This window comes from Drosophila teissieri, chromosome 2L (genome assembly GCF_016746235.2).
Source record: "Drosophila teissieri strain GT53w chromosome 2L, Prin_Dtei_1.1, whole genome shotgun sequence".
Classification (NCBI taxonomy): Eukaryota; Metazoa; Arthropoda; class Insecta; order Diptera; family Drosophilidae; genus Drosophila; species Drosophila teissieri.
In genome coordinates, this window is record NC_053029.1 from 5,761,687 (window position 1) to 5,775,794 (window position 14,108).

The 14,108-nt window shown below is 47.6% G+C and overlaps 6 protein-coding genes across 7 annotated transcripts; 5 read left to right on the top strand and 1 right to left on the bottom strand.

Moving 5' to 3' along the window:
• Nucleotides 1-49: 49 nt before the first annotated feature.
• Nucleotides 50-2,247, top strand: LOC122613751 (palmitoyltransferase ZDHHC3). The gene is made up of 3 exons (XM_043788101.1): nucleotides 50-510; nucleotides 578-1,021; nucleotides 1,241-2,247. Exons 1-3 carry the CDS (start codon nucleotides 395-397, stop codon nucleotides 1,509-1,511), a joined length of 831 nt encoding a protein of 276 aa, XP_043644036.1. The 5' UTR covers nucleotides 50-394; the 3' UTR covers nucleotides 1,512-2,247.
• On the bottom strand, nucleotides 2,227-5,482 carry LOC122613740 (SET domain-containing protein SmydA-8). Of its 2 annotated transcripts, none has more exons than XM_043788085.1 (4): nucleotides 5,070-5,482; nucleotides 3,280-3,609; nucleotides 2,909-3,135; nucleotides 2,227-2,846 (listed from the first exon to the last, which is right to left on the bottom strand). In XM_043788085.1, the coding sequence occupies exons 1-4, from the start codon at nucleotides 5,423-5,425 to the stop codon at nucleotides 2,248-2,250; spliced, it is 1,512 nt and encodes a 503-aa protein (XP_043644020.1). In that variant the 5' UTR covers nucleotides 5,426-5,482; the 3' UTR covers nucleotides 2,227-2,247. The 2 variants fall into 2 exon arrangements, with proteins under 2 accessions (XP_043644020.1, XP_043644012.1); XM_043788077.1 differs by lacking the exon at nucleotides 5,070-5,482 and adding an exon at nucleotides 3,841-4,208.
• A 379-nt stretch (nucleotides 5,483-5,861) lies between these two features.
• On the top strand, nucleotides 5,862-9,390 carry LOC122615158 (voltage-dependent anion-selective channel). Its single transcript, XM_043790076.1, has 4 exons — nucleotides 5,862-5,992; nucleotides 7,894-8,213; nucleotides 8,339-8,566; nucleotides 8,627-9,390. The coding sequence occupies exons 2-4, from the start codon at nucleotides 7,894-7,896 to the stop codon at nucleotides 8,925-8,927; spliced, it is 849 nt and encodes a 282-aa protein (XP_043646011.1). The 5' UTR covers nucleotides 5,862-5,992; the 3' UTR covers nucleotides 8,928-9,390.
• A 329-nt stretch (nucleotides 9,391-9,719) lies between these two features.
• On the top strand, nucleotides 9,720-11,004 carry LOC122615149 (voltage-dependent anion-selective channel). Its single transcript, XM_043790064.1, has 3 exons — nucleotides 9,720-10,196; nucleotides 10,290-10,514; nucleotides 10,581-11,004. The coding sequence occupies exons 1-3, from the start codon at nucleotides 9,871-9,873 to the stop codon at nucleotides 10,918-10,920; spliced, it is 891 nt and encodes a 296-aa protein (XP_043645999.1). The 5' UTR covers nucleotides 9,720-9,870; the 3' UTR covers nucleotides 10,921-11,004.
• Nucleotides 11,005-11,113: 109 nt separating this feature from the next.
• On the top strand, nucleotides 11,114-12,536 carry LOC122615142 (voltage-dependent anion-selective channel). Its single transcript, XM_043790052.1, has 3 exons — nucleotides 11,114-11,718; nucleotides 11,828-12,061; nucleotides 12,114-12,536. The coding sequence occupies exons 1-3, from the start codon at nucleotides 11,222-11,224 to the stop codon at nucleotides 12,412-12,414; spliced, it is 1,032 nt and encodes a 343-aa protein (XP_043645987.1). The 5' UTR covers nucleotides 11,114-11,221; the 3' UTR covers nucleotides 12,415-12,536.
• On the top strand, nucleotides 12,533-13,906 carry LOC122615134 (voltage-dependent anion-selective channel). Its single transcript, XM_043790039.1, has 3 exons — nucleotides 12,533-13,174; nucleotides 13,232-13,462; nucleotides 13,530-13,906. Exons 1-3 carry the CDS (start codon nucleotides 12,630-12,632, stop codon nucleotides 13,828-13,830), a joined length of 1,077 nt encoding a protein of 358 aa, XP_043645974.1. The 5' UTR covers nucleotides 12,533-12,629; the 3' UTR covers nucleotides 13,831-13,906.
• Nucleotides 13,907-14,108: the final 202 nt, after the last annotated feature.

Below are 14,108 nucleotides of genomic sequence, written 5' to 3' on the forward strand. Positions count from 1 at the left end.
ATGAGCGTTAGATAGTTCCAGTTCGTGAGTAGTGCAATATTTTGGCTCTTTCTGCAAACGGTCACCCTAAATAAATAAATGACAATTTCAAGCGTATAATAAACCCTAAAAAGTCGATGAAACGCTCGATTTGTGAATCGAGCACCCACCAGTGAGTGGGCAAAGTGCGGCAGCCAACGCGACGGCCACCAGGAGCCTCGAATCCCGCCCAGCAGTGGATGGAGGGTCGCCAGACGAGCGGAGGAACTACAGCAACAATTGTTATTTTTCGCCCGTCGATTTTCAGGGGGAGGGGGCTAGGAACATCAGCCCCTTCGGTTTCTAATTGAATTAAATAGAAGGGGCAGAGGCAATAGCACCTAGGTCAGTCCAATAAGCCGCAGACAGCATTGCAATGGTCTTTATTCGGGATCCCTGTGGCATCGCCTGCCTGGTGGTCACCTACGGAGCAGTTCTCTACGCGGACTATGTGGTCATCCGCTGGATCATCCTGACCACCATGCCGGGCAGGTGAGTAATGCGTACAGTACTTACCGAATCGTGATTATATATACGAGTATCTCCCACCTGGCAACAGCCTTTGGATGTCCTTCCATGTGGTGCTGTTCAACACCGTCGTCTTCCTGCTGGCCATGTCCCATTCCAAGGCCGTGTTCTCCGATCCAGGCACTGTGCCACTGCCCGCCAACCGTCTGGACTTCTCCGACCTGCACACCACCAACAAGAACAATCCTCCGCCCGGAAATGGACACAGCAGCGAGTGGACCGTGTGCACCCGCTGTGAAACGTATAGGCCACCGCGCGCCCATCATTGTCGCATCTGCAAGCGGTGCATCCGGCGCATGGATCACCACTGCCCGTGGATCAACAATTGCGTGGGCGAGCGCAACCAGAAGTACTTCCTGCAGTTCCTCATTTACGTGGCGCTGCTGTCGCTCTACTCCATTGCCCTTATCGTCGGTTCCTGGGTGTGGCCCTGCGAGGAGTGCAACCAGAACGTGATTGAAACCCAGTTGCGAATGTAAGTTTCAATATGCCACAACAATAGCAGAACCTAGAACCTTATTTGGGATTGCCTGAATCAGCGGAATTACATTCATTGCATTGCCAGGTAGAAAAGGAGTGCTTTGTTAGTTCTTAAGCAAATGATATGTGCCTTGAATGGGTTACTAGGCTACGTAACTTTAAAGTGAACGAGTATGAGCAATATTTAACTGATTTCATCCCGTTTCCGTTGCAGGATTCACTCGGTTATCCTAATGCTGGTGTCGGCGCTGTTTGGTCTGTTTGTTACGGCCATCATGGTGGACCAGCTGCACGCGATTCTGTACGACGAGACGGCCGTGGAGGCGATACAGCAGAAGGGCACCTACCGACCGAATCGGCGCAAGTACCAGCTGCTGGCGGACGTCTTTGGACGCGGACACCCGGCGCTGTGGCTGCTGCCCTGCACCAGTCTGAACCACGCCTCCCGCTACCATGATACGCCTCTTCTGAGCCACGAGGTCTAGGGTCAGGAAATATTCTTTATATTTTGTCCTTGCGTTTACTGTGCGGCTAAACGAGCCCAAGAGTGTTTTTAGTTTTTAATCGATGTGTGATTTTTTTAAACACCCCATCCCCCCACCCGCAGCCAGTCAAATTGAATCGTATTTCGTATTGTGTATTATATGCAGATTCCAACTTAATTTATGCTTTAGTTTATAATGATTTAAAATTATAAATATATAGAAAGCAGCGTCGCGGACAGCAGGAGCATACTCAAAATGAACACGGATATTTTATAAGGAACTTTTGGCAGCTGCTTGTTTTAAGAATGCCTGCGTTGATTATTTGTACACCAATGTGAAGGAACATCAATGAATTCTTCGGCCAACCGGGGTATTTTTTACCAGTATCCAAGTAAGCAGCACATTCTAGTTTGAGACGTAGAAAAATCTCAACTGTATACAATACTACATAGCTATGGTACCGAGCTAGGATCTAAGTCCTTATAAAAGCATTTACGATATACCCGAAAATGACGCATATACCAAAAATAAACCAGAGATCAAACACTCATCTAAAATAACTGTGCAGCATTAGTTTGTAATAATTGTAATCACTGTTTAGTTGTAGTTTATTGTTCTTTTGACATTTACATACGACCATCGACCAGCACTAACAAGATTTCTAATGTAACACCAACATCCGCAGTTTGTGTCCCTAGAACTGTTCCCAATAAAGCTAACCGATATGCATAAGTAATCAATCGAGTTCGCTTCCCAGTCCCTCCACGCTCAGCGTAAGCTGTTTCAGTGCCTGCTTCGCCACAACGCACAGCACTCCCTCCTGGGAGCTCTTGTCCTCGAACTCCAGGATCTGCACACACTCCGTCAGCAGATCTATGGCGTCCACGAGGCGCGCTCGCAGCTCACCGCCCTTCAGCTTGCCGGCAATGAAGCCACTCTTGGCCAGGAGCACCAGTGGCACGTGCAGCTCGTAAAGATTCATGGCGCGTGTGCGACTCAGACCCGGTTCGAAGGTGTTCAGCACTCTCAGCACTTGGCGGCAGAGCTCTGCCTTGCGCTCCAACTGGTGGTCCGGCAGCTGTACCATCTCGTAGCCCTGGACTCGCCCGTACATCTCGATGAGCAGCTGCCTCAGCCCAGTGGCTATGAAGTGCAGCGGATGCAGCAGGGATTTGTACTTGCGCAACAGTCGTTCGACCTCCTCCAGCCGCTTGGCGGCCATGGGCAGCGCCTGCACAGCATTTACCTCGGCTTGGAGCGATTGCAGCATCGACAGTGCCTCCACGTTGCTGGTGTCGGAGCCACAGCTCGCGCAATTCCAACTGGTGTCCGGTTCTGTGTGGTGGATTAAATGCTTGGTCAGCTAATCACTTTCTTGAGGACCTTTTCCTGCTCACCTGTAGGCTGCCTGGGTACCTGGAATCCCTCGGCGCACTGACCACACTTCAGGCTGGAGAAGTGCGTCCCCAATTCCGTGGGATCCAGACAGCGATCGCATTGGCAGGTGAAGAACTTGCCCTGCTTCAGGTGCTTCTGTCTCTGGGCAGTGCCATCCAATGTGTAGGTATAGCTGTGGTGCAGGGCCTGACCCTCCTCCAGATCCACCATGGCACGCAGTCTGATTCTTTGGGAGAAAACAATTTGGGTTACGTCTGGACAGTTGGCACTTGGATACTGGATATAGACAGACTTATTTTAGGCGTGCAGCAGCGGAAATGTAATTCTAGACTTTAAAATTTGGGAGCGGAATAAATCTACTGTAACTCACTTGTATCCCTCGCTGGGATAGATGCTCCTGGATGTGTTGGGCACGCAGTTGTGGGCCAGAATGCCGGTGTAGGGGAAGAGACACCGCAGTGGATAGCCCTTGGGGCTCCGCGCCTCAAAGGCGTTCACCTCCAGCACACCGACCACCTGCATGATCAGCTCCTCGCTGAATCGGGAGGCCAGTTTGCAGGGACCGCGCAAATACTGAGCGATGTTCACGCGATCTGCATGCCACACATCGGCGTCCTTCTTGCGCTCCTCCTCGTGGTGCTCCATGGGTGCCACCTCGTTGTCCCATCGCTCGGGATTCGCCTCCTTGGCCAGCAGAACCCTGAAAGTAGCAAATTCGATAGGTTCTTCTAAATATGCATGATTTGGAGCACAAGTACAGCTTGCATATAACTAACTACATTAAATGGAAGGTATTTTCTTTTTATAATTACTAATAAAATCTGTTTGTCTATAATTATTAATTTGAAACCCCACATGAGCGGATAAAATAGTGACGCTATCAGTTCGTTCGGTGCCTGGGTCTATTTTTGTTCCTCCCACTGGGCTTCACCTGAGCGGCATAATACAGTCCAATTGCGGGCAGTGGCTGCTCCCGCTGGGCAGTGGGAAGAATCGTGCCCGCGCATCCTTCAGCTCACGGCACTCCTGCTGGAAGTGGACATTATCCGCTCGTTGGGCGCACTCCACGCACAGCGGCCAGCCACATTCACTGCAGAGCTCCTCCTCGGGATCCGGATCGGTTTCGTAGCATCCCAGACACACCACCGGTCCATTGCACTTGGGTCCCACGGCAAAGGGCTGCTCCTCGATCAGCAGACCGTGGGCAAGAGTCGCTCCCTTGGCCACCAGATAGCGTCCGCAGACCGGACTCCACTGAACCGCCGTCCGATTCACCGACAGCGTTGGCGGCGATGTCATTTCGCTGACTGATGCCGGCTGGCCGAACTCAGATCTCAGATCTCATATCATGGGCAAACCTCACAGATGATGCCACTACATGGCTACATTTTCGCCTGCTCCGACATAAAGCATCAAATTTGCGGGCACAGTGGGCAAGCAGATAAATTAGCTGAACAATTCTAGTTTCTAATTCTAGTCAACCAGTTGTTTTAGTTAATTTAGTAGAGAGCTAACTTCTATTTGTATTGATAATATTTAATTTTGAGCTATAAATTGATCATAACTTAAGTAATTACCTTGGTGCAACCTTTGTTTTCCGCTATAAGGTCCATCCTAATACAAATCTTAAGTTGCTGGGCTTCTTAGTTCTTTTTCTATGTACTAGTTACCCATCTATTTTAACATAAGCGATGGATTAGTAAACACACATTATTAAAGTAATAATTCACAGTGCTTTAAAATACATTGTGCTAGGAAATCTATAACAACATTGATACCCATTATTCTGGAGTCTTTTTTACAGCGGAATGTTATTGTATTGACTTATTTAAAGATTTGTATCCAGATACCTCTCCTTGAGTAATATTATATTATCTTTACTAAACATAATACTTCAATTTGGCTATTATCTGAACTATTAGCCCCACTGTCCCCTTCACAGTGTTGTGGATCCATCCATCCGCCTTCTTTGACGTCGTCGCCATGAGAATCGGTATCTGCCGGCTCGCATGCGATCTCCGAGAAATGGGCCGCGGCTGCCAAGCTGCCAAAACTAATATTCTGACAGAACGCCCAGGCTGCCCCAGCAGCCCCGGATGCTCCGGATTTCCCAGCACCATCACCATCACCCCCGCCCCGCTGGAGCGCCCTCGAACTAACCTCAATATGGTTATGCAATCCAACTGCGGGCAGACGCCATCATCGCTCACATTCCCGGCGAAAGTGACACGTGCGGCGGAGAAGACCTGGCACTCTCCGCGGTGCTCCGTGACGTCTTCGTCGTCGGCACACGATCCGCACAGCGGCCAATCGCAGAGTTCGCAGCGGTCCAGCGAATCGCCATCCTCTCCGAACTGCAGGAACTGGTAGCATCCGAGGCAGACGATGCCGCTGTCGCGCTTCGGTCCGCGGGCGAAGGGCAGCTCCTCCAGCACCAGCTCGCCCCGCTCCACGGAGCACGAGGTGGCCAAACAGCGTCCCAGCAGGGCGTCCTCCTGCAGACGGGCCTTCAACATTCTGTCGCCGCACGGCAAATGCACTGGTCGCGATTTTAGCCCATCCGATTGGGATTACTCGGTCGATTGGCTGCCCTGCACGAGTGCACGCAGATTCATCTAAAAATAAAGGCGATGCACTTGATTGGTGTCAATCAATAACGTTGTAATATATTGCATTTTGATTGCTTTTGGCATTTTACTTCTTTAAAAACATATTTACTTGTTTATAACAGTCAAACTCTTACTTCCAGAAAAAAGGCTTTTTTATAAACTCTATGAAGACTAGCTAATTGTTCTTGGGATAAGGAATTTTTTTAAAAGAAAGATTGAACTGCAATTAAAATAATAATTTTAAATAACCGTTTGCCTTTGAATTTCCGTTACAAAAGTGTGACCATAAGCCACAGAGAGTGTTACCAGACAACACGACTGCTTCCTGTTTTAGGCAAATCCCATTGGAAGAATTTCCGTCGCTGGTAACACTAAGGCACAGAATTACAAAATTTTGTGGTGTACGTTTGTCGTGGTTGTCTCTGTTCCTCTGCGTTTCGCATTACACTCTAACCAAACTAAAACTCATCAAAAGTAAGTAGTGCAAAAGCCAAACACCCTAAAAATTCGCTGAATTGTAATGGATACCCCTATGGGCGAAAGGAAAATCAGGATTTTCGGTGCCAGTGATTTCATAACCTCGAAATGAAAAAATTGCAAGTTAGACACGCGCATGAACGAAAAGCAGAAGGGCTCAGCACTTTTTTGCTGGCTGACGAAAAGCAAGGTTGTTATCACTAAATGTCACACTAATTAATTGATAATTCAGAAATTTAAAGGGGATATTAAGCCGGTCAGCTATCACACACACACACATGCACACCTCACGCACACCAATGCCTTCACAGTTCATTGGCAGCAGCTGCCGGCGAAAAAAAAGAGGGCAAAGAAGCAGAGAAAACGATGGAAAAGTGCCTGGCGAATTTCTGTTACGTAACGCATTTCGCAGCCAATGTGTTTGCGCTCTCGTTTAAATTGTTTTGATCAATTCCGTTCGTTATCGCCATGTTGCCATCCACCAGTCAGCAGCTCGCTCAATAAACATTTTCGATATCGCTCTCCACCGTTCTTGATCGCCGTTTTGTTTGTTTGTGGTCATGTGAGGTGGGTGCACTTAGCGATTATGGGTGGTATTTTCGTGACGTCAGTGACGTCACCTGGAAAATCAATAGCCCACCTTTTCGTGCTGCTACTCACTTAGCTTCTCATTTTCCCCCATCGATTTCCCTGCTGTTATGCAACTAGCGAACCAAATGCGCTGCACATCCATACAACGACCCATCCACCCACTTTTTAACACGCTTGTCAAGGTCATCATCACCGAGATGCTGATTCATTTGCACCGGGATATCCACCTGATAGTATTTTTTTTTCAATAGCTAGTGACCAGGTTATATCACCTGACTTCCGGAAGAATAAGAGCTCATCTCATTTATCGTTTGGCTGCCGGCCATAAAGACTTTTGTCTGCTGTTCATAATTTTCCGCCTTGATTGCCGTGATTTTTCCCCACCACACCACTACACCCCAGTGTACAAGCATAAAATATATATTTATATTTATATCATATCTATATATCAACATTAATTAGATATTTTGGGATATTTCCGATGTTTTAAATTGAATATTTGTTACGCTGGAATTGGAAACAAATTCAACGCGACTAATATTCCTACCGCGACTGTGTGTCGCATTCCTGACGTCACGCAAATAGAAACAGCGAAGCAGAGACCAAAGCAGACATTGCAGATGTGCAGTTAGCTTCCGAGTCAATGATCGCTAGCCTAACGGAACGAACTGACCAGCAATTAAAGCCAGCGAGAACGGAACGTAAACATAGAAAGCACACCTGTGGCCAGATTAATAGGGAATATGTTGAATAGATTAAGAATTGCATTGGTATCCTAACCATCCATTTCTTGGAAATAATTGGGCATCTCCGATCGAGTTGTACTGTTTAGTTTCCATCTTCTCTCCCATTTTCCTCGCCACTTTCTTTTGCACTAGACGTGCAATGACCCCCCCACTCACAATTTTCCCTGCTTCTGTTGCTGATTCTGTCCATGTGGCCGCCTTGAACGCTAATTTAAATTGATTTATTTATTTTCGCCGCACAAAATTGACATTTAGCCAAAGTGAAAAGGGGAAATGGCCCGCGAAATTCTTGGGCCATGTTGATGCTGTTTTCTAGTGTTTTTTAGTTTCAGTATTAGTTTTCACTTTTAATTTGCGGCCGATAGAACACTTATAAATCAAGTCGAGCTAAAAGTAATAATCATAATGTTGCTGATAAGATTAAATTTATCGTTCGCTAAACGCAATTATTGGCCTGGCGAGCGAAGTGATTTCGCAATAAGTACCATCATGGATGATTATCGATTATTCACCAACTAATTGGCGGTGCGATTAAATGTATTCCATTTTAATCCATTCCAGATGGCTCCTCCATCATACAGCGATTTGGGCAAACAGGCTCGCGACATCTTCAGCAAAGGCTACAACTTTGGCCTGTGGAAGCTCGATCTGAAGACCAAGACCTCGTCGGGCATCGAGTTCAGCACAGCCGGCCACTCCAACCAGGAGTCTGGAAAGGTCTTCGGCTCCCTGGAGACCAAGTACAAGGTCAAGGATTACGGTCTGACCCTCACCGAGAAGTGGAACACAGACAACACGCTGTTCACCGAGGTTGCTGTCCAGGATCAGCTCCTCGAGGGTCTGAAGCTGTCCCTGGAGGGCAACTTCGCTCCCCAGTCTGGGTAAGAACGAAGCTATTACTCATATTATTATTATTTCATATTATTAAATAGTTAATTCCTAGCTTGCTTACCATAAATTGTGATTTGCCTGATTACTAACTTGTATTATGTTTCATCTCCGCCAGAAACAAGAACGGCAAGTTCAAGGTTGCCTACGGCCATGAGAACGTCAAGGCCGATTCGGATGTGAACATTGACCTGAAGGGCCCCTTGATCAATGCTTCTGCCGTGCTTGGCTACCAGGGATGGTTGGCCGGCTACCAGACCGCATTTGACACACAACAGTCCAAGCTGACCACCAACAACTTTGCCCTTGGCTACACCACCAAGGACTTTGTTCTGCACACAGCTGTGTAAGTATTACACCTGGCACCTAAATCATTCCAAACTAATGGTTTCCTTCTACTGTTTAGCAACGATGGCCAGGAGTTCAGCGGCTCGATCTTCCAACGCACTTCGGACAAGCTGGATGTGGGTGTGCAGCTGTCGTGGGCCAGCGGCACCAGCAACACCAAGTTCGCCATCGGCGCCAAATATCAGCTGGATGACGATGCCAGCGTGCGCGCCAAGGTGAACAACGCCAGCCAGGTGGGTCTGGGCTACCAGCAGAAGCTGCGCGACGGAGTCACCCTGACCCTGTCCACGCTGGTCGATGGCAAGAACTTCAACGCCGGCGGCCACAAGATCGGTGTTGGTCTGGAGCTGGAGGCCTAAGTCCTTGGTTTTCCGCCAGTCGTGGAATCCTTGAACGTTGTCTAACATCCCCACACGCCCAACAACAACAATAACAACAGCAGCCAGACAAGTGCAGTAACAACAAGATCAAACAAAATAAAAGATACGATATTCTTCAAAAAAAAAAAATACAACACACAGTCAAATATAAAGAGAATCTGCACATCTTAACGATTCGATTGGATCAGTTGTCAGCCGGCCATCTCCACATCCGCCCACTCCCTGCCGCCCAGCCACCCGAATCTGCAGGAGAGACACTGCCAACAAACGATGCAGGGGGATGGGTGGTGCAATCGATGGGTCGGTCAGTCCGTCGTCGTTGGATGTAGCTTTGATTAGTGCATTGAAAATTAGCGAAATTGTTGTTGGCAAAAGTGCAGTAAAAATACATTTACCTATTAAAACAAAAAACAAAATGGAAAAGGAATATTATGGCTCAAAAGAGATTGCATTTTTTTCAGTTCTCAAGGCTTTAGGGATTGCCTTTAAAATCTTGCGGCGAAACTAGGACACACATAACACCAAACCCCACATCCTTATTACCCATCTTAACCTATTCGTTGTGCATTTACCTGAGAAATAAATCGAGAAGAAATGAAACAACTTGGTTGCAGAGTTGGTGGTGAAAGGCTTGGGAGAAGTCTTACCTTTTCTAATGATTTAAACTACAACGGACAATCTTTATGACAAGATGGTACTTTGTACTAATCCTAAGTTCTGTATATTTGATACACTTCACTTTCTCGGCTAGGCACAGGACTCCATGCGTTTCAGTTCACAGGTCTCTGTCCTAAAACTCGACACTGTTCAGGCAGCAATATATATAAATTTTCGGCTAATCGAGGCTGTTGAACAGTAGACACAAAAAATTTCGAAATCAGTCGGCCCTTATATACCGTACCACCTCTTCATACCGCCCACAATGGCCAAAACCACGCCGACATACCCCGACCTGGGCAAGCTGGCCCGCGATCTCTTCAAGCGCGGCTACCATCCGGGCATCTGGCAGATCGACTGCAAGACGCTGACCAATTCGGGCATCGAGTTCTTCACCACCGGCTTCGCCAGCCAGGACAACAGCAAGGTGACTGGCTCTCTGCAGAGCAAGTACAAGATGGAGGATCAGGGCCTGACCCTCACCGAGCGATGGAACACGGACAACTGGCTCTTTGGCGAGATTATGCATCGGGATAAGTTGGCCCAGGGCCTGATGCTGGCCGTCGAGGCCAAGTTTCAGCCGGGATCAAAGTGCGTTGGGGGGTTATGTTCTATTGGGGGGGATTTGTAGTATCCTTAGTATCATCAACAATATTTTAATATTTCTATACAACTGGTTGATAGCGAGGCGGATGGCAAGTTCAAGATGGGCTATGCCCATGAGAACTTCAACTTCCTGGCCGACATTGGGCTGAACTCGGAGCCGATACTCAACTGCTCGCTGGTTGTGGGCCACAAGGAGTTCCTCGGCGGCGTGGGCACCGAGTTTGATGTGGGCAACACCGAACTCAAGGGCTGGAAGGTGGCCCTTGGCTGGACGAACGAAACAGCCACCCTCCATGGCGAGCTGTAAGTACCAAAAAGGGGAGATGGGAGTTACCAGGACCTCTTCCTAAGCCATTTTCCAACTTGCAGGAAGAACGGAGACTCCTGGCTGGCCTCGCTGTTCTACAAGGCGAGCGAGAAGATCGATGCCGGTGTCGAGGTGACCAAAGGAGCCGGCGGAGGAGGCAACGCCGATGCGCCAGAGGGCGAACAGCAGGGCGGAGATGTGGTCGTCAATCTGGGCATGATCTATCATTTGGAGGAAGACGCCCTCATTCGCGCCAAGATCAACAACCTGGTGGAGCTGGGCCTGGGCTATGAGCAAAAGCTGCGCGAGGGCATCGTCGCCTCCATATCCGCCGTGCTTGATTGCAACAACTTCAAGGATGGAAACCATCGGTTCGGCGTGGGCATTGCCCTCCAGTGCTGATGTGGCTGTGAATCACTCAACGATTTCAATTTCCAAATTGGTTTCTCTTTATTCAAATGACAAATATATTTCGTTTTTCCGCAACTATCTGAGTAATTCTTCAAACTAGTAAGGAAATCAACCCAAAGATCATCAAAATAAAATAAATTAAATTATATTTTGATCACATCTGCTTTGATATTGTTATCAAATTTCTAAATTATATATATTTCATATATTTTCATCATATTTCTAAAGTACCCCAAAATTTCAAGTGTTAAATAAAATATCAATTTTATTCTTGTACCTTTTATACGGCACAATGCCCATGAGAAACCGGATACGGAACTTGTTCAGGAGGAACAAACGAAAGCGCTTAGCATCCGAATACCAGGAACCCCATGATGAGGATAGGGGCAATGCCCAGGACACGGGCAATGCAGAAGACTCTCAGGAGGAGAACAAGGTGGAGATTCTGCCGCCTCCAGCGATGGAGGGTGAGATGCCCACCTACTTCCACGTGGGTCTGCTGGCCAAGATGTGTCTCACCCACGGCTACACCATTGGACGCTGGAAGATGCAGTGCACCTCGAAGACGGAGAAGGACTTCTATCTGAGCAGCTTCGGCGAGGGTTATCCGACCTGGAACTCTGTCTACGGCGGACTGGAGGCGTACAAAGAGCTTGGCTCCTTTTACACATCCCTCGCCTGGTTGTCGGATGGAAACGTGCTATCAGATCTTGGGGCACATGGTAATGGGCTGGGCGGGACATGGTTCACCACAGTGAAGTCTATGGTCAGCGCTGGTCAGACTGAGGGGTAAGTGGGAGTTGCCCTACAGGATATTTTCGACTTCGTAAGAAGGGTTTGTGTCCTTTAAGGGCAATATTCAAACTAAACTAAAATGTAAACGCATTTTAATCTTTAGCCGATGCAAATTGCAATGCAAGCTGAAGTGTGGCTTCGATCGAAATCCTGGAAAAGTGGAAATTAATATTCCCCTATATAGGGAACCTTTATTAATGGGCTACATTATGATGGAGCCGGCTAAGAACTTTTTGTTGGGCTACCGCACGGTGTTCAATGTGGAGGATAGGGACTTCATTATGCACGCCTTCTGCGGAGGATATAGCAACGATGCCACGGAAGTCGGACTGAAATTGTAGGTTACTTTTATAGTAGCTTCCTCCATCTCCAACATCTGTATATTTTAGGGAGAATTTCAAGACGATCCGAGGATCGATATTCCAGCGCCTTGGTGAAAAGTGGGCTGTGGCAATGAAGGCCAACCTGTATGGAAACGTGAGTGCCAAGAGTATCACCATTGGAGGTCAGTACGAATGGGAACCTGGAACGCTGCTGAAGGCCAAGGTACGAGGAGATACCCGCTTGGGGTTCATCTTTCAGAGAAAACTCCGCGAAGACATCGAAGTCCTGTTCCACGTTGGCTTCGAGGGAAACGATCCCATTAATGGGAAGCACAAGTACGGCGCATCCTGGTACTTTAATGTGTAGGATGGCTGGCTAAAATACGTTTGTATTTCTTTTACAAGATATTTAACGCCGTTTGTAATTTTCAACCTAAGAAAATGTCAAACTCTTTGCCTTTTATGGAAATAAACATCCATTTGAGCAAATCAGTAGTTTTTGTTTAAGGTGTCAGATCGATCATTTCGCCAAAATTTTAAATTTATACCAAATTTTTTGCTATTTTTTTAACGTGTTTTAAAATGACCAATATGAAGCAACGGCTGCGCAACTTGTTCCGCCGGAACAAAATGCGCACCCGAGCCACCACAGTACCGAATAAAAAGGAGGCTCCGGAGCCAGCGCAGCAGGAGCCGAACAAGAAGTCGGGTAAACAGGATGCCTCCAAGCAGGAGCCACCTAAGGAGGAAGAGTCCGAACAGCCAGCCAAGGATGTCGACGTAGAGATAATACCCACGCCACCGGCAGAGGGCGAAATGCTCACCTACTTCCATGTGGGCGCCTTGGCGAAGGATTGCCTCATCAATGGTTTCAAGATCGGCGCCTGGCAGATGCAGTGCACCACGCGAACGGACTCGGACTTCTACCTGAGCACCTTCGGCGAAGGATATCCCACCATGAGGAACGTCTTTGGCGGCGTGGAGGTGTTCAAGGAAGTGGGCAACTACAGCACGTCCCTCGGCTGGTTCACCAGCAATGATCTTGTCTCGGAGATCGGGGTGCGCGGCATGAGCTTTGGCAGTCGGCTGTATGGACTGCTCAAGTCCACAATTGGCACGAAAGACGAGTGAGTGTGTTCTATTTGTTGAACTATTTCGAATAAAAATGAGAATTAACCCTTTAGAGTCACGTTTCAAACGAAGCTGAAGTGCGGTTTGGAGCGCGATCCCGTGAAGGTGGAACTGGTGGTGCCGCTGTGCAACGAACCCCTATGTTTGGGCTATGTCATGTTGGCGCCTTTGGAGAACTGGGTGCTGGGATATCGAACGGAGTACAACTGTGACCAAAAGGGATTCGATAAGCACGCCCTGTGCCTGGGCTTCAATAATGGGAGGACCGAAGTGGGTCTAAAGCTGTAGGTGCTCCAATAACATCTATTATATATATATACCCAAAGCCCCATTATTATATTTTACTTGTAGTGAGAATTTCGAGAACCTGCGAGGATCGATATTTCAAAGGATCGGCGAAGCCTGGGCCTTTGCCATAAAGGCGAACCTCTACAGCTCGGAAAATGTGAAACAGTTTGCCATTGGACTTCAGTACGACTTCCAGAATGGCACCTTGGTGAAAGCCAAGCTGCGGGAGGACTCCAGACTTGGGTTCGTCTACCAGTCGAAGATTGGGACAAACATCGATGTTGGCTATCACGTGGCCTTTGATGGGGCAGACCCCATTGGTGGAGCCCATAGGATTGGTGTATCCTGGGGTTTTCACTGTTGAAAAGAACGTGTACTGTGGACCTTTTAAATTTGATTTTACTATACATGATAAATAAACCTAAGATCTTTTTATGCAACGTGTTGTTGGAACTCATTTCATCATGGTTCTGCTATGTTTCCGTTTTAATTGAAACTAATACTTAGGCTTTCAAATATTATGTTTTTTTTTAAGATGTAAAATTTTTAAAAGGATTTAAAATTAACCGCTGCAACAGTAATTGGGAATACCCCAAATGAAAATAGAGTGGCTGCGCTGCATAGAATGAATTTTAGAGACAG